Source organism: Sturnus vulgaris, chromosome 1 (assembly GCF_052056855.1).
Source record: "Sturnus vulgaris isolate bStuVul1 chromosome 1, bStuVul1.hap1, whole genome shotgun sequence".
In the NCBI taxonomy this organism is placed as follows: Eukaryota; Metazoa; Chordata; class Aves; order Passeriformes; family Sturnidae; genus Sturnus; species Sturnus vulgaris.
Genome location: NC_142243.1, coordinates 135954596 through 135979400, shown reverse-complemented (window position 1 = coordinate 135979400; position 24805 = coordinate 135954596). Strand labels below are relative to the sequence as shown.

General features: G+C 44.1%; 1 protein-coding gene across 1 annotated transcript; it reads left to right on the top strand.

Annotated features, from left to right (window-relative positions):
- The first annotated feature begins 16213 nt into the window (after window positions 1–16213).
- Window positions 16214–23276, top strand: ZNF706 (zinc finger protein 706). The gene is made up of 4 exons (XM_014879798.2): window positions 16214–16373; window positions 19300–19436; window positions 20622–20729; window positions 21284–23276. The coding sequence occupies exons 2-3, from the start codon at window positions 19302–19304 to the stop codon at window positions 20715–20717; spliced, it is 231 nt and encodes a 76-aa protein (XP_014735284.1). The 5' UTR covers window positions 16214–16373; window positions 19300–19301; the 3' UTR covers window positions 20718–20729; window positions 21284–23276.
- Window positions 23277–24805: the final 1529 nt, after the last annotated feature.

The following is a 24805-nucleotide window of genomic DNA, read 5'->3' as shown; positions in this document are numbered from 1 at the left end:
TCCCATCCTTCACACTCACTTTCTCTTTTGCTATGAGCTGTAAAGAAAGATTGTGCTTTGTCAAGATTAATGAGATATTTATTCTACATTTGATCTCTCCATTTAAATCTTAATTACTGCCCTAGAAGGCTCCAGTCCTTGGAAATCAGCATATATGAGTAACAAAAAGATGGAGCCCTCAGCTATTTCACACTACATGAAAGGAGCACGATGTCAGATCATGTTATGAGGTACCTCCATTATCTGTGAGTCAGTTGATTGTAGGTTTTCCTCAAGCACGTTACCCCCCACTGTCATCATCGTTCTTCCTGGATACTCCTTTTCAAGACACTTTCCTTCCTCCCTCTTTGATGCCTGTTTGAGGACACCCAGCTGGGATGCATGGTCCCCAAGACTGGGAGATCCTTCAGCCCCTCAGGGAAAAGTTTCCTTGCCATGAAGGCACTCCCCTATTGACAGTCCCCCTCCAGAGATACTCTCAAGCTGTCTGCATGATGTGCTTGCTACCTGCCTGTCCCCTGGAGGGGTGCATGCCTCCCTGGGGATGCCTTCCCTGGGATACAGCTATGGGCCTTGAATGACGAGGGGAGAAGACACAGAAACCCAAGGGAAGCAAAAAGGGTCGCTCCAAATGCAGGGCTAGCTCTATGCACAGCCTATGCACACTGTTCTGCAGAGGCTTCTGGATGCATCAGCCTGGTGCAAGGAGTGGTCTTGCACCTCAGACATCTCCATGCAGATCCCTGCTGCTGCTCCCACTGCTGCCAGTATCCCACACCAAGGCCTTGTAATGAGATGCCAGTGTCACCTCTGATATCTCCGTCCAACCTGGGTAACATGGCAGTGCCATGGTGCTGCACTGGGGCAAGGAGGCATTTGAGCAACAAAAGCAGTGGAGGGCTCTGCCTGCAACACCTCAGCACCATCCCAGATCCCACTGACCAGCGATGCTCAGCCAGTGACTTGCAGAGGAGCCAGCATACCCTGTCAGGCCCAATCCTGAACCCAAGCATTCCTTTGCTTGCCTTCATTTTCAGAAGGCTAACATGACAGCAGTCCATCAGCATCTGGGGGCAGCTCAGCTTCTGGGCTGAGAAGTTTTGGGTGTCTCTGGTGTCCATCACAATGTGGGTGCTGCTACAGCTGATCTTCATTTTCACAAAGGAGCTGGGTGTGAGCTGCATGGGGTGGCACCCAGAGAACAAGGAGCACCAGGACTGGCACAGCACAGCAGGAAGCACGGGCAGGGATTTGACATTGACATCAAGCCCCAGAAGGAGCAGTACTGGATCAGAGTGAATGTGCAGTTGGCACTGTGGACTGAGAGTCACTGACATTGGATGGCCAAGGCTCTCAGTGGCAGATGTCACCCTTTACCTCATGCACATTACCAGCCCCATGGAACCCAAAACCACGACACTGATGCAGTTACTGGTAGGGACCTCCAGGGGCTGGGAGACTTCCAGTGGGGGATAGGGATCTGCATAGAGATGTGAGGGGACTGGGGACATCTATGGTGATGGGGACCTCTAGGGGTGGTTAAGGACCATGGGAGGTTAGGGAGATCCATGGGTTGGGAATGTCCGGAGACACAGAGGACATGCAGGGAAGGGGTCAGGAGTGGGTGACATTCTTCACTATGGTAGCACCATAGTGATCCTATACCCAACACCATGTGCCTCTGCTCCCCCCTGCACATGGCTGCAGGTTTTGGGAGCCCTTCTGTGGTGGTGTGTTGGGGGAACCACATCGGGTCAGAAGCTTTTGCCAGGCAGGATGCAAAGCAGCACAGGCCAAACCTCCAGACTGCGTCAGCACAGTACATTACGCTGAGCTGCACTAATTAGTAGCCTAAAGAGAAACAGCATCCGCATGGATGAGTTCTTTCTGAATCAAGTCTCCCTGCAGAGACCTGCTTGTGCATCAGCCCTTTCTGCAGGCATGGCACCAGTTTCCAGCTCTGGCTCCAGGTCACTGTGTTGATCTCCCATGCTGAGGTCAGGTGCACCTGGCAGGCACCTTCATGGAGAGCCATGGGGTCACTCAGGCTCTTAGAACTGAGATGTGCTGGGCAGGAAGCTGAATGCTCTTTTGGAAACACTTCTGTTCTAGGCCCCATAACTTCCCAAGAAGGCAGAGTAAACGGGTCAGTGGGAGGTGCAAGCAGTGACTCCTCAAGTGTCAGCATGGAACGTTTTCACTGGGACGTGTTTCTCAAGTCAGGATTGTGTGTATTCTCTGAGCTTTATACAGTTGCTTCTGTAAAGAAAGGAACAGTCATATGTCAAATGTCTTAAAAAATTTTAACAAGCTCTTCACCAGAAAGAAAGTTACTCTAAACAATTATGTTTTCAGTATGGCCTATGAATACATAAATATAAATGATTATATTATATTATAATCAAAATACTGGGACTCACTCAACAAGTCTGATTCATGGCTCTTTGCAAACCACCCTGAAGTTAAGGGAGCAGTTACAACTCATCAAACATACATAAATTTAACTATGGGCAAGAGAAAACATTTTTAAATGTAGCTGCAAGCCTCTTAAAGACTTGCTATGTTTAAGAGGTCAGTGTCCTTCCAAGGCCACTGCTACAATTGCAGTTATTCACAAGGGAAAAACACTCAGCCTCTGTATTTCAATTTGAGATAGCTTGGTGAAATCAAATCCATAGAATGTGTCCAACTTGACTTTTAAAATCTTAATTTTTAACATTTGCTTTGACATAATAGCTGTTCTATTGGTAGTTTAGCCCAAATTGATTTAAAATTTCTTGGTTACCTAAAGAACAAATAAAGAGAACAACAACCAGCCCCCTCCCAGCACTGCAGGAAGAGCTCTTTGGGTGTCTGTTGTCCCCCCAGTGCAGGACTATGCAGTGCTGCACTGCTGTGTTCAGTCTTACCAGGGAAATATCAGTTTATGACACTCCACAGTCTCCAACTGAAAACTGCTCCACTCTTGGAAAAACCTCTTGACTGCCCTAAACTATCTTTTGTTTTATTATACTAGCAGCAACATTTATTTTAGCCCTTTCAAGTATCCCAGAACAAGACACTTGTTCTTTTTTCAGGCCTCGTGTTTAAAAGGAATTATTTAAATTTTTAAACAAACAAACAATAACAAAACAAGAAAATATCATCCAGTAATAACAGAGGTGTCTCATCCTCTGTTGCAATAACATGGTTAAACAATTCAAGATGCCATCACCACTCTGAGAGGTATTCCTGCTTACGACAGCTCTGACGCAGGGAGGGGAAACTCCTTTTGGAAGTGTCAAGACATGCCCAGCAGTGGCAATGCGTAATGTTTCCTGTTATCATGGGATCTTTCATTAAATATGAAAGGCAAACAAGGTATGTTATGCTGGAAGAGCCGTGCTCCTTGTACTGTAGCCACAGCCCGCGAGGTGGCAGAAGGAAGCGGGCGTCACCGCAGGCTCAGCCTGCGCTTCTCTTCATCCCTGGTGTTTTGAATTTTGAAAAGGAAGGCAAAAGAGAAAAACAACTGAAGAACAGAAGCATGCTTAACTCCCATGTACAAACTTTCCTGAAGAAGAGGATAAGCTTCTAAGAGGATTGTTTATATACATTAAAGACAGAGAGAAGTGCAAAAACAAAGTGCATGCTTTTAGCACCCTTTTAGCACTATGTATTTCAAAATGGTAAGAGAAATTTTAGCAATGGCTAGGAATTATTTTATGGCTCATAATGAAGTGATGACTGCCAAGAAGATGCCTTCAGACAGCTCTGTTGCAATATAAATTTGCAACAAAATTATGAAATCAGTTCTCTACTAAGCCCACCTGTCCTATATGTTTATTAACTTGTTTATTGAGCAGGTCTATATCCAGCAGTAATTAGTTAAAAAAACAAACAAACAAACAAAACCCAGAGATCTTGTTCAGCTCTTTGGTTTAATACATTTTGAAATCCCGAAGGAATGCAATATATGAATTTATTGAGAAATCAGCAATTAACTTCTCAAGCTCCAAGAAACCTGGGTCCTAATGAAGCTTCTGAGGGAACCCCACCACACACCTTACCCACACAAGACTGCAGCTCTCTCCTCCACAAAGAAGACACCGTGGTAGCATTACTGAGCAGCATTCCCAATAGCCATGTACTTGGAGGATTTGCTTCCTGCCAGAGCTGTGCCTCAGGTAGGAGAGTCCTATATGTATTTCCTAACTCCCTTTGCAGGATTCCAGCACGTCCTGCATCTGTTGGAATTATCTGCTGAAGGAAGCTCATGCAAACACCTGGTTTCACCCTACATTGCAAAGGAAGTTTAAATGACAGCTGCAAGATACTGCTCTCCTCAGCATGATAGTTCAGCAATATAGCTTTACTATTAGTTTCTTGGGAAAAGACCATAGAAATCAGAACAATAATCTGTTTAACTCCCCCTGTTAGCAAGAGTAGGGAGGCCAACATGAGCTTATCACATCTCAGAGAGCAGAGAAACCCACAAAAACTTCTGTGTGTCTGCATCCTGTGCAACCCTGTGCATTTCCCCAAAGGGAAGGCTATGATGAGAGCTTGTGCTGTTGCATCCAACCACAAAGCATAAAGTCTCATAAAACCAGTTTTACTCAGCCTGTCCCTTACTCCTGCATGCATGGCTGCTGGCCTGAGATAATTTGTTGTATTTCCTAGATAAAAGTGAGTGAGGTCACCTTAGACTGTCTTTATAGTAGATCTTAATTAGACTGCCCATGGACTATGTCCTTTCCTTGCCACGTCTGCTCTGACAAAGTAGGCTTGCTGGCCATTACCTGAGGAGTTTTGCTGGCTGGCTGAGCTGCCTGTGCTCTGGACTCTCTGCAAGCAGGTCCCACAGCACTCGGTGCTCACTGGCTCACCCTGCAATGCCAGCCCTGCCTGGTCCCCTTTGCTATGACAGTATTTCTGCTCCATGTTCCCTTCATTAACTTAATTCTCCATAAAGCTCCCTCACCAGCAGGCTGACACCACCTCCTCAGGAGCCTGCAGTGCTTCTTGCAAATCCAGCACAAGTATAAAGCACCCACCACTGGGAAATGTTCCTGGTGTTCTTTGTGTACCTAACCTAGGTTCTTCTGCCAGCTTTGTGCTTTTCTGTCACTATAAAGTCCAGTACACTTATAGCACCATTGTGTAATTAACACTGCCATCACTTTCATCCTCATTTGTTTCTCTTATGCTGCAGTTTAGGGCTAATGCAGATATCACCAGCAAAAGGATGACTGTAAAGTCATTTGCACCTGAGAGTTTATTTGGATGTAGGGGAAGTGCTCTTAGTTATAATAAAACTCTTACCTTAAAAGTTAAAAAGCAGTTGAGCAGCACAGTTCAGAAATCTGTTTTCCCATGGATTTTTAGCTAGATTCTCTGGTGTCCAGCAAGACAAAAACTCCCCCAAAAAATTTTGCACTGGTGGAATGCGAAGTCTCTTCATGTGTATTTTGTGGTGTCTGAGAGCAAAACTCACAGCACAGCTCTCAGGACCTGGGGAGGATGCTCTGTGCATGGATGGCTGCCTCAGCTGATTAACTGCTCCCTCAGATTCTGACTGAAATCAGCCAATGGGTCCAAAATTCCTAGCGGGACAGACTGAATGGTTATATAAGCCTCCTCTCCATGGGAAAATGCTCCAGAAGAATACATGGTCAGACCAACTGTGCATGTCACTAACTGTGCTCTGAGTAAGCCAATTTACCCCAACCAGTCTGGTCCTGTTAACAAAACGTAACTGCTAATATAGGAGACATGCCAGCAAAGCCTAAGTAGCTCTGATAACATTGTGTATGGAACAGAAAGTTTAAGATAAAGTCAGTGGAAAGAATTTAAAGCTGGGTGAAATCTAAGGCTGAAGCAGTCTTGGCATGGTTGGGACCACTGTACTAAGCTGAGCTTTTCCATTTCTGTGGCAGAAGGACCCCCTGTACTTGTAAAGGCTCCCCATTAGAGGAGAGACTGCTGGGGACTGATTGCATGGTGCTACACTCCTCCTGAAGAGAAATCCCTTACAAATGCTGTAGTCATCTTAATTGCTGATTATGTCTGCTGGCAACAGAAAAGAAATGAGCTACTTCTGAGTTAGTGAGCTTGCATGGACCAGGTCAACATACTGCAGAAGCAGTGGATGCTGTGCTAGAAATAAATTGGACTCTGTAGCTTGAATAGATGCCAAGGAGCAAGTCTGATCTCCAAAACTGCAGCTAGCAGACCATGAAGAGAAATTGGCAGAAAAACACAGAGATCAGCCGTCGAGAACTGCAACACGTCCTGCAGATGAAGAGCTCAGGGCTGGGTACCACATTCTCATACAATGTGCAAGCTGCAAATGAACAATTCCACCTCTTTGAAATTCACTTGTGGGCCTTCTGGAAAGAATTAAACACAGGCAACAGCACTCAAACCAAAAGTAGAGGTGGGCTGGATTTCTGCCAGTATTTATCATACATAAGACTTCATTTAACAGAGAGCAGAACCAAAGAGGAGGTCAAGTACATCTGTTGACTGAGCATTTGCCATGCTCTTAGTGCTAATGGACATGTACACGACAATGGCCGAGAGCAGTGCAGCCCACAGTATGATGCAGGATTATCTTTTAGAATGCCTTGCAAGCAAACCAAAATTCAGAAGTTTTTTGTCCCATCTTCCTTATATCTTAAGGAACAATGTTATTCCTACCTGACATTATCTGTCATGATACTACTTCTGTCCTTATCCAGACTAGGGCTGCTAAGGCTCTGCTGTGACATGAGCCATTGAATTGCTGTGAGCTCCCTTCAAAGTCAGTGCCTGAAGGGCAGCAGTGGAGAGAGCAGCTACTGCTCTGTTACTGCTCTTGTTACTGGAGAGCAGCTACCCCAAAGGGTTGGAGTTTAACTTCTCTAGGCTCTGCTGTGTCTGTGGAAGAGACTTAGACAGCAGGCTGGAACATGTTTGCTAACATCAGACTTATCTGGTCTGGACTTAGCCCTTTCTTTGAAGAATGGATACTGGATACTTTTTGAGGATTACTGGTATTGTGCTGGATATCACTGCTGCAGTCCTGTCACAGTGGAACAGCTGTTTCCCCCTTAGTCTAAGTAACAGGATCTTGAGACCCTTCCTAGAGGTCATGTGACACTTGGTCAGAAGTGCCATCACTGGACTGTGCCAGGGCAAGTAACCTTAATGCTATAAACCACTGTCTCTCCTCTCACAAGCAGCATAAGAGCTACAGGCACTCAGGAGAAACCAGGCTTTCTACCGTGTGATCAAGTTGATTCATCATTTCTGCTCCAGTAAATCCCACCTAAAACTCTTCAGGATGTACTAAGGTTAGATGAGAGGCAACATGCAAGTATGCCACTGGTTTAATATCTCCTTGCCATCATGCTTTGTCCTAACTGTAAAAAACCAAGTATTTGCACTGAGAAAGTTGTTGGCTGAAGTGGTCACAGGTTTCCACAGCCACAATGCCTTTGCCCAGGGCAGGATGCTGATGTGTCAGGGTCTCTGTTATGCAACACATCCCAGAGAAACTGCAGCCACATATAACATCACCACTGAGATTTAAGAATATAGCTGTCCCATCATGAGACAGCTGAGAGCAGGGGATCCAGCATGTGAGGTCAGTGTATTCCACAGGATCATAAAAAAGCAGAGGTGCATAAAAGTGAGCCTGCTGTGAGCCTGCAAACTGTGTCCTTCACCAGTTTTTTACATTGTCATATAATTCTCCCCAATAGCCCTGAAGAAATTCACAGACTTGACCAGAATCTTTCCTCTTGCCTGGGCTGTTCTAAGCACAAGGGTGGTTCCTCCCATCTCGTCTCTTTCCCAAGATAAACATTTCTGCCTTTTCTGAAGGTGGGTGTGGTAAAAAGCCACCTCCAGTGCTGAGACAGCAAAGCCGTATGTATCATCACTGTTTGCCGAAGCACCTCGCCCTCCACAGCACCTCTCTGTGCAATGAGAGCCACAGGCTCTCAGCTGTGTAGAGCACTAAGGTCGTTTCCTGACCCAGGGTGAGGTATAATTGGTGGAGTTATGAGCTGCAGTGCCTGTACAGAGCATTTGCAAGGCTCTGTGCTGGCAAGGAGCTGCAGGGTTAGAGTGATGAGGAAAAAGGAATTCGAGCTTCAGAGTAGCTGTGTCAGCCTTAGTCCTTCCATTGATGTGTTTGACATGCACATCTGGGCACTGTTGGAGGCTTCCAAGTCACTGGTGGTGTCAGGGCTTCCACGGGGACTAGTGAACATCAGGCTTTGCAGTGTTGATTGTGAAAACTTTGCCTAGCATAAGGGAATGGACATCTGGAGAAAGATCTGGGGAAGACCCTCGGGACATCAGGGCACCCAGTAGTCGGGACAGTAAGACCTGGACCTGGACACCCTGGGGGGCAGGTTGTCCGCAGCACAGTCCTGAGAAGTCAAAAGAGAAATACAGGTATCTTGTTTATAGGCTGATGAAAACCACGGGAACAGACTGGGAGATGACTGTACAAAGTCTCAAAAAATAATTGCTAATGGGAAGCCATCCTAGCTGCCAGTCTTTTTTGGTAGTGCTAGTGCACTAGGACCTGTTCTTAGAAAGTACTCTTCAATACTAATTTAAGCTTTTTGGTTTATCAAGCAGAAGAGCAAATAAAGATCCTCATTTTAAATATCTATGGAAAAGATTTCTCTCACCAAGGAACTCTTTACAGTTACAGGGAAAAATGTGAAAGCAATAAGCTTGGGAGGTTGTTTCCAAGTTAAATTTATTTTGTTTAAAGATGCACATTTTAAAATAGGGAACAGGTGAAGTGTGAAAACACTCATGTTGTGCAGGCAGCCTTTGGTTTGGGCTTTGAACAGATGGAGTTGTTACCATGAATACTGGGACATAGGGGACAGTACTAGGAAAAGCCTGGGACAACTGATTTGGAGAAGGGTACCCTGGAGATGTGGGAGTAGGAAGGCTCAGGTGTAGAATGTTAAGGTGTTGCAGTCTTGGTTTGGAGATGGAGAGAATGGAGCTTGCAGGTATTTAAGCTGCTCCTGCCTATGCTTAGACAGGATCAGGCCTTTGTATTCTAACCTGGTCTTCTTGCCTGTGGAAGCATTGTAAAAGACACTTTCCCACTGGGACAAACAGGCATGTCTCCAGCACCAGGCATTTCCATTTCACTTCTTTATAACTCTTTAGCCAGGTTGCATGGGCAGAGTTTTTCAAATTAGCTTTGTGGACCAATAGTCAGAATAAAATAAGTTGGGTTTTTTTTGTTTTGTTTTTTCAACCAGGTAATTTAAATGAGAACTTTACATTTTTCTAGCCTAGGAAATACTAATGTGTAAAGTCTGTGTCTAATGTTACCACATAACCAGCTCTTGGGACTCTTCTTTAAGTACCATTCTGTCTTGCTTGATTAGAGATGTACTGAGTGTTTTCACAGAAGCATTAATTCATCCTCCTTGGTTTTCTCCCACAGTTTCCAAGCAAAAGCCAGGCTAAAGGACAGAATGAAAAAAACAGCCCTCTGCCTGTGCTGCTCAGACACTAGCCATATAGCAGGAAAAGGGTTTTCCATTCCTCCATCCCATGATAGTCTGTCCCAAGAGCACACTTATGAGCATCTACTGAAACATGACTTCGTATATCCAAAGTAACTCAGCTGCAGAAGTTCTGGTAATTAGCACAGACATTCTGTCTTGCTGGCCCATAAGTAAAGTCTTTTACCTCTACATAGCTGCCATCTTTTGGCACTGCTGGCTCCTTCCAGGAATGTGTTTTCTTCTGCTCCATATCCCATAGCACATTCCTCTAGTCTGTGATGCTTTGCACAAAGAAATGGGATCCAGTGGCCTGGTGCAAACAAATAATTCTCCTGATTTCTCTTGCCAGGTCCTGTTTATCCACCAGTGTTTGTTAGCTAGACCTTACTGTTCCAAGCACTGTCAGCAGCTGGCAGGAAACACTGGCAATCAGAGCAATCCCGACAGCTCACTTTGCAGCAGGCTCTTTGGATTCCTGCCTTTAAGTCATGCAGTGATTCCAGAGTGAGTGTAATGGGGCACCTGAAAAGGAGAAAGTTGAAATCCAGCAGATGTTTCTCACTGCTCTCTTCCTGAAGCAGCAGACTGCTGGACTGAGCCAGCACTGCTAACCTGGGAAAACCAGAGGTGTGTGTGTGGCACTTTTGGATGTCCAAGGCTGCTTCCCTTCCATGGAGAACATCCTACAGCTGCAGAGCCCTTTCCTGTGTACTCTGTGCTTATTCTCTCATGTATAATTCTGACATGCACCTTTGGCCTTTTGCTTCCTTATCCTGCAAGATTTTACATGCTGTTTGGAAAACACGAAGAGCTTCCCACCCTGCCCTTAGCAGTTCTAGAATGGCAATGAAATCTGCACGTGGATAACTGAAAAAGAGATGGAGAGGCTGGCTCTGGATGAGAAGCAATTGCCCCTTCCTCAAGGTACACTTAATAATAATAATAAGCACCTACCAAAATATTTCCAGTATGAGGCGGGAGTGCAGCAGATGGGCTGAAGAAGGAAGCAGAGACAGTGAACACTTGGAGCCACCTCAACACAGAGGCATCTCTGGGATGTGCAGCCATTCAGAAGCACAGGTTGAGGGATGCATTTCTCTTCTTGAGGCTAGAGGCCAGTTGTCAACAATGTTGGCATGTTTGTGAGAGGTTTTAATCACAATTGCTGCAGGTTTTAACATGCACATGACACAGTGTGTGGATTTTCTTTATGCCTCATACATGTATTTGTATTGGTGGAGAGGAGGAAAACCTTGGTATTTTGAATTAATTAAAAATGTACAGATATATTTGTTTTCATGATAAGGCAAGGACTTGAACACATACAAGATTCAAAAGCATGAATGGAGGGCACAGGCAAAAAAGGGAATGATTAATTGGAGTGCATTTAAAAATAGTAACTGTACGTAATGCTGAGCAAAGCTAAAATCTATTTTAAACTGTTTATACAGAACGGAAGCGTATGTTCTCAAGGTCTCCAGTTTGTCTATGTGGGTTGGTCAAAAAAGTTGTGACATGCTGAGAAAGGCATTTGTGCTTTGTTGTTTTTAGCAAAACTCACTTCCAATAAAATGGATTTAAAAGAGGAGAGACTGCAAAATACTTAAAGGTCACAAGGTAATCTTGGCCCATGCTCTACAGGGGGTGCATATGCCTTGAAACGTTTGAGGAACTGCATCTCCATGCTCCTGACTACCTCCATCTGTCATTCTTCATAAGCCTTTTCCTCAAGCCCTCACATTTTCGTCTCACAGAGGATGTGGGAAGCTCCTTATTGTATCTTCCCTTGTACATTTTTTTGTCCTTTCATTGGAGAGGAATGCTCACTGAAGCAGTTCTGTCCATTTTTGCTGGAAAGTGTCAGGAGCAATGGGAAGGAGAACCACCAAACCCAGAGAAGGGACAATTAGCTGTAGTCACTGTGCCACAAAAATCTGCCATTGACTTTGGGACACTTCCTTAGGTTTGTCCTAATTAAAGGTTTGGTGGCAAAAGTATTTCTTCAGGCTGCCTTGCTGCATAAGAACCTAAGCCCATGGTAGAGGTGAGGTAGAAATGAGTTATATCAACTTTTGGAAAAGGTTTACAAATGTGTGGCTACCTGGTACACTGCCAGCTCACTGGGGGTGCAGAAGAAGGGGGCACTGTCCTGCTAGGAAGGATAATGCCCCTCTTACTTACGTGCTTCTGGAGTCTACTGATGGGACCAGGAGTATAGTGAGGAGCACAGAGAGGCTGGCAATGTAGTGGACATCACCTGAGGTTGGCCTTGTTCTAGAGGATGCCATCCATCAGATGTCCCTAGAACAAAGAAGCTGTTCAGAAAGGCAGCAGGCAAACCAGGAAAAGATGCTGCATTGCTGCTAACGGGGCTGGTTCTTTAAAGCTAGTGTGGAATTGGAAGGGTACCACAAGCCTTAGGTACCCTGCCAAGAAAGCTGCATTGTTGTGCTGGCTTCTTTTAAGAGCAGAGCTTAATCTTTGGCTTTCCTTCTCAATTTGTTAATTTTCCTTTTTTTCTACCTTTGTTTTCCATTTTTAAACCTTGTGCATCAGCATGCTGTGCACTACAGAACACCTAGTTCTGCAGCAGCATGCAAAATGAGGCAAGCCATCGCGTGCCTTAAAACATTTATTTCTGCAGTATATATCTATTGTGACTTGGTATCTCATGCCAGTGCAGTGCTAAGAATCTATTCAATCTGTGAGCCAAATCGTGTGATTTAAGATCTCACACGTTTTCTGTATTTGCCACAACAGCAATACTGTTCAAGCCAATGAGGTGCCCACACCCCAGCTCTGCAGAAGTATCACACAGCAATCAGGGTCAGCGGAGGGACAGGAGTTAATGCTGTGTCAGGGAGGCGTGAACTGGATGTATGAAAGCTGGAGCTGCAGCTGTGAAAAATGCCTTTACAGGGAAAAGAACGGTATGCTAACGTGTGGGGGAGGGAGGAGGTGAAAGTCCACAAAGCCCAGAAAGGGTAAATGAGCAAAACACTACCTTGTGAGGCCCCCAGGTTGGAAAGGCACTACTATGATGTTTTCTATCAAATAGCACTAGCTACCAGATTACTGAGTGGCTGGGGTTCTGCCCCTAATATTCAGCGACACTGACTCTGATCTACCATTGCATCAGCCTTGACTATTCTTTCAAAGGCTATTGGGTTCAAAGCCAATCTCTTCTATTCTCTGTTTGTGTCAACATTGGTCTGCATCCACAAAATCTAGTGAGCAGATCGCTGTCACTTGCAGGCCCAGGGCATCTCCTTCCCTTTCCTTCACTTCTTTATACATGACAAGGGGTCATGGTGGGGCACCAAATAAAACCCCTCAATAGGCAGGCACACAGTACCAGCATGTTCATCTCTGTGAGCAAGGGCCAAGGGCAGCCCTTGGCCACAAGCCAACATTTCGCCAGTTGAGATGATGTTTGATGTGACACTGGGTCAATAGTGAATACAGGAGCAAATGACCAGGAAAAATATACCACAGTAAGTGCAGCAGGGAATGGCAGTGGGAGGACCTGGCAGATGCACAGGGGCTGATTCAGAAGGGAGATGCAGCCCCACCTATGCTGTTGTGAGCAAACTTGCCTTGCACCTCAGATAACTGCTTTCAAAATGGGTTTAATAACACATGTCAAAATGCCACCTGGTTCCCAGCAGGGAACCATGGTGGGGACACCAGAAAGCTCCAACTGACCTGCAACAAAATTCAAGTGTCAACAAGTTGCTGTTGAGCAGAACAGGTATTTTGAACTTACAACAGAAATTGCACCTCTCTGTAGGCACAGAAAATGATGGGGGCCTGGAATCCAAGGGGATGAGAAATAAGCATGAGAATAACAAACAATCATGACTGTTCAAAAGAAACCCAACAAACTAAGAAACAATTCTGCCTCACAGTACTGCTCCTTCCAGTTTCCTTTGCTGCTTCCCTCCTCATGGTTTGTAGACCATCATTTTGGGGTTTATTTGATCACCACATTCGAGTTTGGGCTTAAATCGAAGTCTTGTTTCTAACCAATTACCTCATCATGAGAAGATAATGCCTTTTTTTTTTTTTAATTTGGACTATATTTAGGGGCTACGTAAGAGTTAAAATGCCTTATCCATATCCTTAAGGAGCTGTGTTTTCTATGCATATGATGCAGCTACAGATTTCAGTGAAGTGTAACCACTGAAACATTTTTTGTTAGGCTTGGCTTGGGGTAATAAATGCCTTGCATTTCGTCTACCCTCAACTACCAAGAGATGTTCTTGGTTTTCACTCAATTTTAATGCAGAATACTTGGTAATATCTGTGAGGTTTGGGAGAGGTTTTTAAATTAGAAAACAACAATTAAACAAGAAGCACACAGAAAAGTACTGCAGTGTATTTCTAGCAATTTTAAGATGCAACATTTCAGTCTAAAGTTTGCATTTATTTTACATTTTAACTTATATTTATACTTTTGTTCATACACTCTGGCTTGTTTCACCTCATGTGGGAGCAACACAAGGGAGAGGAAATGCACAAGCCAGATAAACTGCAATTACCACAGGTTCATTTTGTCAGAGCTATGCAAAGCATCCAGTGCACAGGCCCATCTTGCCTCTTTAACTGCTCACCACATCTACCCCATGACTCTTTGCTAACCTGCACGTGTGCATGGAAACATCCCCTTTGGTGTGACAAATAAGTTACACACAGTGAATCAATTTGGCAAAATTATCTACAGTAAATGGGAAGTTTTCCTTATTACCTCAGTAGTAGAAATTTCAGCTATGGGCACTTATATTCTTCTTTCACTGTGGCGTTTATTTTTTTTTCCTAACAGTCTCTTTGGAATTATCTCACTTGCAAAGCCATGATTTGGGCAATATAGGAACCAATGCTGTGACCATACAAGACAGAGTAGACAAAGAAACAGCCACAGTCCCCTGTCCTGCAAGATCTATCCCTTGTTCTCCTAAAAGCTGTAAAAGCTTCCAAGACCAGCCAGAACTCAGCATGTGTTTCAGAGATCTGCTTTATTTGAAATTCTTGTCCAGCCACATGTATAATGGGAACACAACCCTTGAAAAACCCTCTCCAGTTCCACGTATGAGGCCAGCAGTCCTTAAAAATAGCATCAGCCAGGACAGAAGCTACTTTTTCACTCGTCAATCTGCTCTCTGATGAAAGCAAAACTTCATTCTGAAAGCCACCTGCTTGCAAGCACAGGACACAAAATGCCTCCCTCTCCACACCCCACCCCACAGGCACATGCACAAATGTACTTTGAGTGGGTTTTTTAATGGTTGCCTGTTTCCATAAAGCTCTAAACTTAGTGACAAGATCATTTTAATGCAGCGTGGATTGCACCATCCTGGTATAAGCATTACCAGTGCTATCAGTTTAATGTGGAAGACATAGTTGCAAACAAGAATGTTAGGAAGTTTTTTTTTTTAAGGAGAACGTTAGGAAATTCATTTTTTTCACAGGCTTATGTTTGACTGACTTAGATGTTGCAACATCTGGACCAACTTCCACTGACTTATGTGTCAGAAATCCACTATACAGCTCCCTCATAAGTACTACCATACTCTAGGCAAGATTCATGATAACGGCCTAAAACCTTCACTGTACTTCTTTAAGGATTTGTTGTTATTGTTGCATTTTCCTTTCTTAGATCAAACCATTACAATCATTCAGCCTAAGCTCTGCAAAACATGAAGCTAACACCTTAGAGTTCCTCTGGTAGACATACGATGTTTGCTGTTTTGCCCCAGACACATAACTGTTCAAGATGCCAGGTTTTGAACCTACAACAATTACTCAGTGAGAGGCAGAATGTCATTTATAAGCAGAGATGCTGCCTGTATTTCGCCTTTTCCTAACAGGTGCATAATCTGAGCAGGCACAAACATTCAGCCTTCCTTTGGCTGGATCCTACTCAAGAGGTCCACAGAAAATAAAGAGCTCCTGTATGCTTCCGTACAGGGCCTGCCTATATCTGTATTCATGCAAGCCAGTAACTTTCAAATCACATGTGCAGTGGATACAGCCCGTAAACTTCCTCTACAATCCTTGCAAAACGGGTCCAAACCAGATCTAGTGCACTTCAAACCTGAATAAAATTCTGCTTCTCATCGCAGGCTGTTCCCTTCTACTTTACTTAACCCTTCAAGCCCACACACGGCTTTGTGCGAACTGCAGCCAGAACAGAATCTCCTTCTCTCTCTAACTGCCAGGCCTCCTCCCCAGCGCCTTCCCGAGAGCCTCTCCCGAGCCTTTATCCGGATCCCACTGAGCAGAACAGCGCTATTTTAGGCCGCGCCCTCACGCTCAGCACAGAGGAATGTGGCTGGGAGCGGGCCCGCCAGGAAGCGCCGACGGCAGCGCTGCGCATCCCGCGGGCGCTGCGGCACCGCCGACCACGGCTCCGCCAGGCCTGCGCCCTGGGAACCGGGCCGGGCAAGGCTGCCTGTCCTGGCTGAGCCCGGCGCGCCTCTGCCGCAACGGGCACAGCGAGGTCCCGAGGGTCTAAAGCCAGGTTTGGCAGCCTCAGCCACCCAGTTCGCGGTGCATTCCCGCAAGGCCCTCCGCCGCCGGGACGCGAACCCGCGGCCCCGGAAGCACGGGGACCGTCCCGGCTCCGCACCCGGCGGGCGCCGCTGCCCCCCCCAACGCCGGCGTTATGTAACGGCCGCGCGCCGCCATTGGCCAGCGCCGCCCGGGGCGCGCGGGCGCGGGGGCGGGTCCGGCGCGCGCGCAGTGCCGGTCGCGGTCCCTCCTCCTCCTCCTCCTCGTTCTCCTCCCGAGCGGCGGCGGCGGGGCCGCGCGGAGCCTCCACAGCGCTCGGCAGGGCCGCCCAGCCCGGATCCCGCACGGGTGAGCCGCGCCGGGGAAGGGGGGCGGGGTGGGGCTAGGCGAGCGAAAGGAGCGGTCCTGGCCCAGAGGAACCGGGGCGGCCCGGCCCGGCCCGACCCGACCCGGCCCGGCAGCGGGGCGCGCTCCACTCGCGGGCCGCCGCTCCCAGGCTGCGGCCCCCGTCCGTCTGTCCTTCCGTGGTCACTTCCCTCCCGCGGGGCACGTGGTGGGGCTGTGGCCGCCCCTGCCCCGCCGGGCCCGCCCGAGGGCCGCGGCCGCCCCCGGCCCCTGCGCGCCACAGGCCAGGCCCGGGCCGGGGCGTCCTTCGCGGATCGGCCGCCCGAGCCCTTCGCTCCCAGCCGGGGAGGCCGCGGTGCCTGAGCTGCTGTGTGCCTCTGGAAGTGACAGCGGAGGCAGCTGTCGGTGTCCGATTTTCCTACTTGAAACTCCGCTCGGGTTCTGGTTACTTGGAGGGAAATGACCCCGTGTGAGGCATGGCTGTGCTGCGGGTTTCAGCCTCGCTTCCCGACAGTGCCCGTGCTGCTGCTGCTATTACGGTTTGGCAGCAAAAAATCCTGTTACGGTTTGGCAGCAGATTTTTTCCGTGTGTTCTGTTTCCTACGTGCTCGCGCGTTCTTTATTTGGAGATAGCAGGCTGGTTTGCTGGACTATGTGAGGGTGTGCCTGGTAGGGAAAACAACACTTACCTGCGTTGTGAAACTGAAATTACTGATTTGGCCTCGTAGATGAACTCATCGTTATTTTAAACGAGCTTTTGGATATTTTTTTTTGGTCACTTTCTTAAAATAATAATAGTCTAAACCTTACTTTGTTTCAGAAACACTGTGTTTCAGCTTGGTCTTGGACATTGTGTGGTGGTTGATATTTTTGAGCTAATGTTTGTGGTCGTGTTTTCTTGTCCGTGACAACTAAAAACAGCAGTTGCCAGGTACATAAAAACTCAGTGTGGTTGGCTGTAGTAATGTAGTGCTTATCAGGCACTAAAATACAAAGTAATATGCAAACACTTTGTGAAAGGAATTCTTTTTTGTTACATCTGAGTATTTTCTGTTAAGAATCCTCTGACTTCTGGACGATTGCTGTAATGCTGATAAAACAGAAGTGAAATAAAACCTTCTGTTCCTTCTTGTGTATGCAACACTATTAGCAATATATCTTCTTTTTTATTTTTTTTTTTTTTAATTTTAAGTGTGAATCCAGTGTTCTGACTGAGCCATGCTGTATATAAACAGCTCAAGGCCTGGGCTGGGGTATTCTGGAGTAGTTGTAGCATCCAGTGAAACAAGACTTTTAGTCTTACTGTCATTGAGTGTTGTATCTTGTGGAAGTTGTTGGATGCCACATGTATTTCTGTCTGCTTGATAGAATTTGTGTTATGTTCAATTTTGTTAGCTGTATGGGCTTCTGAATTCTCTTTTAGAGAAACTGGTGGGGGAAGAGGAGGGAACGCTAAAGATGTAGCATAATACTTCTGTAGAGGGTTACATGGTGGTGTTTGATGCCATGAAAGAACCGAGCTGGGGGCTGAGGTGTCTTTCAATCCACAAGAGCTGTTCTGGGTCTCAGGGCCATTGTTTTGCTCACACATTAGGCACACGTCCAAAAATTCTCACAATATCAGTGAATTTTCACATGTTGTTGATGTTTCGTAGAAAATTAATTTTCATAATGGTTTTTAAGGGCTTTTCATCCGTATTTACTAGAGGTTGGTCACTGTTTGGATAGGCTTTTCTCTCACGTTTGGAGGCTGCCTATGCTGATGGGAGGGATTGCGTGATGGGCCAGGTGTATCCATGCAGGGTATCTGTCCCACAAGTGCCCAGGTTACCCAGAGGGACAGCGACCAAGCAGCTGCCTTCCTGGGAACACCAGACTTTACTAGTTGTCCTGAGAACAGCGGACTTCACTGTGCCTGGGCAGTGTAGTGCTGCTGAGAGAGCTGCACAACTGAACCGTGTGGGCTGTGAGGGACTGGGGGAGAGACAAGAGCAGAAACTGGGCTGCTGGGTTATGTAACCACATGCTGAATCCTGTTCTGTTGGTGTGCCCAAATCCTGTCTGCTGTCTGCTCTGGGGGTGGGGTGCAGACTGAATTGGGTGTCCTGATGGGCTGCATGTGCAGGTGGAGTGTGCTGCTATGAAATACTATGTCTTGATGCTCCCTGAATTGTGACACTTTTGTCTCATTTTGTCTTCTGGTGGACCTTGTAATGGCATATGGCAATAGCATTTACTTGCTTTGTGCTCCTCTGTTGGGTGGATAATGGTTTCTGATGGGAGCAGTCTTTTTTCAAGATAACGTATGCACATAAATGTGGCTGAAAATAAAAATACAATAGCCAACTGTAAAAATCACCTTCAATAAAGAGGAGTAACCTATTGTTCTTGGTGTTCCCAACTTCAGAGCAGTTCACAAGCACCTACAACAGAAGACAATGATACACCTTGGGCAATACTTTGATTTGCCTTTCTTGAAACTTGTTTCGAGTTCCAGAGATAAAGGTTGAGTCTTAATCTTTAATTAAAAAAAACCCCAAAAAACAAAACCAAAACAAAAAACCAACAAACTCCTTGAATTTTTCAGTATCTTTTGGAAAAGAGAATAAGTTTCTATTAATTGTAAAGGAAACTTTTAATTAGTCTGACTATTGGAAACACTTTTCAAATACAGAGCTTGAATCTTAGTAGAGGAAGACACCTTAGAATGGCCTAATAATTCTGGTGTTTATTTTAGGAATGATACTGAAGCCAGAGGCTTTACATAGCAAAGAGCTTGAACAGATGTCTGTTGTGTTTGAGTTATGTGAGTTGTAGGCCTTGTGGACAGAGCGCATGACTGCATTGTGCTCATGGTGACGGCTCCTCAGTCAGATAGCAGCAGTAGTTTCTCATGTTTGTAGACTAAATGTCTTCTTTTTGTTTGTAGATATGGCTCGTGGACAGCAGAAGATTCAGTCGCAGCAGAAAAATGCCAAAAAGCAAGCTGAGCAAAAAAAGAAACAAGGACATGATCAGAAGGCTGCAGCCAAGGCTGCCTTGATATATACCTGCACTGTCTGTAGGGTAAGAGGAACTTAAGTCAAAATAATCTTGTAGAAAGAGATCTGTCTTCCTGCCTAGAGCAGGATTTTTAGAAGATTTTATAGTGGAAACTAAAATAGTTAAGTGGTTGTCTAGCTTGTTGCTGTAAGAAGCATTTGCATCTCTTCTGTGACTTGCTTACAGATTACTCAGCTGTACTGGCAGTTGAGATAGAAAATCTGAGAGGTCGTGTTCAAGTGTAGTTTGGGTAGTTATTTTGCCTTTTGTATTTCAGTGATCTGCATGTGCTGTTAGTATGAGATAGAACATGTAAAAAGTGTGCAGTCAGTTCTTGTTTAGTCTCCACATGGAAACGTATTTTCTTTGTGATGAAATTGGCCTGTCTTGGAATCAGTGGTTATGGGTGTTGCTGTAGAAAGGAGAAGTGGTGTTGCCAAAAGCTTTAATGTGAGTTTGATACACAGTAACTTTTCTAGAAAACTTATTTGACAAGCAAACAGAAGTTTGAGTGTTAATCAGATTGTACTTTTCCTTCTGTCTCATTTTCATAAACGCTTCTTTTGGAGCTGAAGGATAAACTTGCCATTTTCACTTCAATGGTCAGTCCCAGAATAGATCTGCCACTTCAAAAGTTTTAAATAAGATTTCAGATTGAGGGTTGCTTACTTAAGTACTTGTAACCAGCTCCTCTTGTTGTGAAATCAGGCTGCAGCATCAATCACTTTGGGCAGTTCATGCCTGCAACTGTGTTGTAGCAAAGGTCTGAGATAGTTTGTGCCAAGTAGAGACTTAGTTCATGCCATATAACTTCTTGGCTTATTGGTAAACTAAAGAAATAGCTTTCATAAAGATTTGGTTCTGAAAAGGATAAATGTTTCTCTTTAAGGTGTTAAAAAAGGAAATGGTGAGGAGGTAGGTTTTCCACCAAACCAGCCTGTGAAGTGTAAGATGTGCAGGGAGATACCTAGCCAGAATAACACCATTGATGGACATGCCAAAGCAAGTGTGATAGTAGTGCTTTAAAGCACCTCTGAAAATAGGCAGTTAAATACTCCATCTTAACCTGCAGCTAAATTAGTGGTGCTTCTGTCATTAGAGCAGTGTCATCAAGGAGGTAGTTGGCTTCTGGGGATAGAAAATAAAAGGTTTTCTGGTATTATTTAACTCTTGTACTGTGCATAAAGTTTAATGTCTCTCTTTAATCAGACTCAAATGCCGGATCCCAAGACCTTCAAACAGCACTTTGAAAGCAAGCATCCTAAGACTCCACTTCCTCCAGAATTGGCTGATGTTCAGGCATAAAGTTGTCTACAGGTCATTACCTTAATTTTTAATTGATTGTCTGAGAAAGGTGTGTTATCAATTGTTTTTTTTTTTACCTCCAACAACTGGGACTTAAAACTTGCTTCAGTTCTTCTAATACGAAAACTACTGTAAGTTAAAGTTATACCCCTGAACTGTTAAAAGTGGAAGAAAGAAGCAAGCTAGTTCTTACATGGATGAAATGGCTGTGGCATTCATTCTGTGTTGTAGGAATACTTCATTGTTTAGTTCTTACTTTGAACAAAATACATAAGTACAATCTGTCTGTTACTACAAAACATGTAATGTAAACAGTCATTTAGTATATTTCCAATAATCGAGCCTTTTTGTTCCTGAAGCTATGCAAGTGAATGCAGAAAAATCTGACTTTCTGTGTTAACTGTGGAAGAGATTTCCCAGTAGCCAGTTGTTAGGCTGTAACTGAAAGAGGTTATAATAAAAGGCTGAAATAAGGTAAAAAGCAGTAGTATGATATTTCATTCATGCAGAAGTGAGCAGCATTGTATAATGGTTCAGCTTAACCGAGTTGTTCTTGTTTTTTATAGGTGAAGTCATGACACCTATTGACTCTTCTACTGTCAGACCTTACATAACAAACCTGCAGCTGCTTTTCTAAAACTGTTGATCAGCAAAAATGAAGGGGCTACAGAAACATTCATATTTTTATGCTGTTCCCTCTTGGGCTTCATGCAAAGACAATTCTGTGTAAATGTACAGTTGTGCCCTATTTGGAAATCCTAAAAAATCAGTCCATACTTGTTATAAAAATTTTTTACAATTGTAATTATATTGATGTTCATATTGTGTAAAATAACTCACTTAATAAAGTAGTACTTTGATTTTACAATATCACAGATTAACTCCTTGTAGAAATTCTGTTTCACCTTTCTGCATTATCTGCCTTATAAAATAATAAAAAAGACAAAAGTGGAATTTTCCCCATCCTGCCAAAACATGAGCAGTATCATTCCACTGCAAGTAATGTACATTACAGTAAAATAATCTTAAAGTGGAGAGGGAAGCTGCTCAGATTTACTGTCCAGTGTGCTGCCTGCTTGAGCCCAGCCAGTAGTGGTCAAGCTGATGGCTCAAGGTGCAACACACCCCTGAGCAGCTGCATGAGAATTGTGAGACTTCCTCCTACGTTTTTGTCCTATATACTGGAGTCTTAAGTACTGCAAGCTATTTCAAATGGGATTCCTTTACTGTGAGGGATCATGTTCCTTGAAGTCATGCACTGGAGGAACTCTGGTTATGCTTGTTATCCTTTCTATTTAGGTAGATGGCTGAGGAAGCTTGAGAGGTGGCAGGACTGAAATGCTGGCTTGAAAAATGCTTTCCAAATACTAGGTTAAAGCAACTCTGCTCTTAGTTGAAAACTAGATTTGAAAATATTTTTAATGATATTTTGAGCAGTCAACCACACGTGTTCCCTCTCAAATGTGTCTGGTTATTTCTCTCTTGAAGGAATACATAGAATAGCCAGCCATTAATAACCTTCCTTCACAACTAGCTTAAAATAAGCCTGTTGGAAAAGAGCCAAAGTCACTAAAATAATATGGCTACTTAAAGAAATCGGATATGATTAAAGTTGCAATGACAAGAAAAAGCTGGATAAAAATGGCCAAGACCATTTGCGCAGATAAACATAATTATCTCTCAAATGTTCTGGGCTGTGTTCTAATCCCAGATGTACAGCACAAAAGTAGGGGAGAAATATCTGAATTGTGCTGGAAGGTCTACTATAGAAAATCCCATCTTTGGCATTTTGGAGGGGGCTTAAGAGCTTTAGTTTTGACCCTGCATAAGAAACAGTATTAGAATTGCTGTGATGTGTGGAGTTTATAACAGATGTAAAAATTCTGGCAGTCCAAGTAAGCCTTGCTATGCAGCAGGACTGTACATCTGACCTTCAAATGGCTTCCTAAAATCTAGGACCATAGTCTCAAAGACTCATTCACTTAAAAGAATGCACTTGGTATTTTATTATATAAAGTCAAAACCTTTGTCTTTGTCCATTCATTTGCTCTTTATTGAACTACTTCTGTGAGACTAGCTTCCTGTCCTCTTTGCTGTGACAGTATCTCTGTAAATACTTACTTTGGCATAAAGTTTCTCTGTATTATAGTCACTCTGGGATAACCTGTATACCACTTAACTTTTATAGATAATGTTATTCTCCTCAGCGTAATCCACTACTGCACTTGTACACCTGACATCAGAATGTAACAATTCATTTAATTTTCATTAATGTTATCAATACATACATCCTGACAAACTGGCTCCACAAGGCTTTCAACCTTTTGTGCTGTATGGGGGAGAGATACTTCAATGTTCTAATGCTGTAGTTTGTCTAAAAATTTGCTGAGTAGAAATGGAAAAGATGTTTCTTGCTCTGATTGGTATTTGATAATCTGGTTTTACTCTGGAAAATGTTGGGGGATGTATCCCTAAAGCTTGGGCCTGAGGTGAAGTAAATGTTCTATTCCTTCAATTCAGATTGTGTAGCATTAAATAAAAGACTTGTTTCATAAACAATCTCTGTTAATGAGCACTGAAGAGCTGGAAAGCTGCATCATTAGTGGGATGGTTACCTTCAGTTACAATTGTATTTTCAAAACTCCTAGGATGCTCAAGTTGAAAATACCCTGTGAAATGATGGGGTTTACCTGTCGGAAGGCAAGGATGATACTCAGTTCAGTAAGATCTGCAACTACAATAACTGCCATCTTAATTATTGAAGTAAATGAAAACTGTGACTGAATTGTTATAAAGGCTGTACTAAATGTGGCCATAGTCCTCTATCAGAATACCTGCAATACTTGTACTTAAAAGATCAGAGGAAGGACTAGTTCTCCATCATCTCTGATCTGAAAGACAGCACACCCTACTACCTGGCTGAAGACACAGTTGTGCATTGTAATGTGTCTGATTAAAGAGAATTAAAAATTTAAAACATAAAATGTCATATTTCCTGCCTGCTTTTAAAATCAAATATTGCTGTGCCTAGAAAATTAATTTCCTGGCTGTGGACAGCCATGTAACTTGAAGTTGTCTAACTGTGCTAGAAAGAAAAATAGATACGGAAAGTTTCCTTTATTCCCTTGAGAAAGATTCATTTCTGTGCAGGGTCAGCATTCAGTTATCAGTACGGACATCAACTGTCATGGATACTTGTGGAGTAACTTTAAGAGGAGTTTTGGATTTTCAGAAGCCTTAATCTTTTGGGAATCTCTTTAAGCAGCATCTGAAATTGAATTTTAAATGAGGCTTAAAATATTCTCAAAAAAGTCTCACCTTGGAGTGTAAAAAGTTAGCAGGTGTGGTTATGATGAGACCATCATCATGAGGACTACTGAGTAATCAAGAACAATTTTGCAATTTTTGTTACTCAGGCTTATTTCTGTGCCTCTGCTTTATCTATCTAAGGGGTTCTAGTTTCTTACTGTCAAAAAGCTGTGTGAAAAATCCAAGATAGAAGTTGAAGACAGTTGCTGTGTAGCCTTAGGGAAGTAGTTTATGCAGTGCTCTTGAAACATCCCTGGAGACCATCCCTTTTGGTTATTTGCTGAAAACACTTCAACTTAAGTAAGTAAAGCTAATGACCCCGGGCTGTTTGCAAACCACATAGTAATGAAGGAATTTGTGGCATTTCTGTAAACTATACCAATTTATATTCCCATCTTGATAAGAAGAGCTAATGGGTGGAATATCTTTTATCATCAGGTACTGATAGGCTTTCCCATTTTCACAGAAAAAAGTTGGGAATTACTGGGCTTTAGTAGAAGCATGATCTTCCAGGGTCTGACAAGTAAATTTGATTAGTCTATAGGATCCACAAGTGAAGTAAAGGTCAGTTTGTGTTTCTGTCTACCCAGCCACCTTCTTCTGTGTGTAATTTGGGGGCCTTTGATTTGCCTGTTTCGAACTTTATAGGTTTTGGAGTGACCTTTGAATTCAGCTCCAAATCTCACTTTGCATTGGTATTCAGTGTGTGATTTTACAAATTCTGTAGCATCATTGGCGATTTTGATCTAGTCCAGACAGTGGGAGGGTGTCAAGTGCTG

What these genes read in the sequence shown, in the direction of transcription:
- ZNF706 (XM_014879798.2), top strand. Translation starts at nt 19,302, where the DNA reads ATGGCTCGTGGACAGCAGAAGATTCAGTCGCAGCAGAAAAATGCCAAA. An exon ending in ATACCTGCACTGTCTGTAGG is followed by an intron (nt 19,437 to 20,621) that starts GTAAGAGGAACT and finishes CTCTTTAATCAG; the next exon opens with ACTCAAATGCCGGATCCCAA.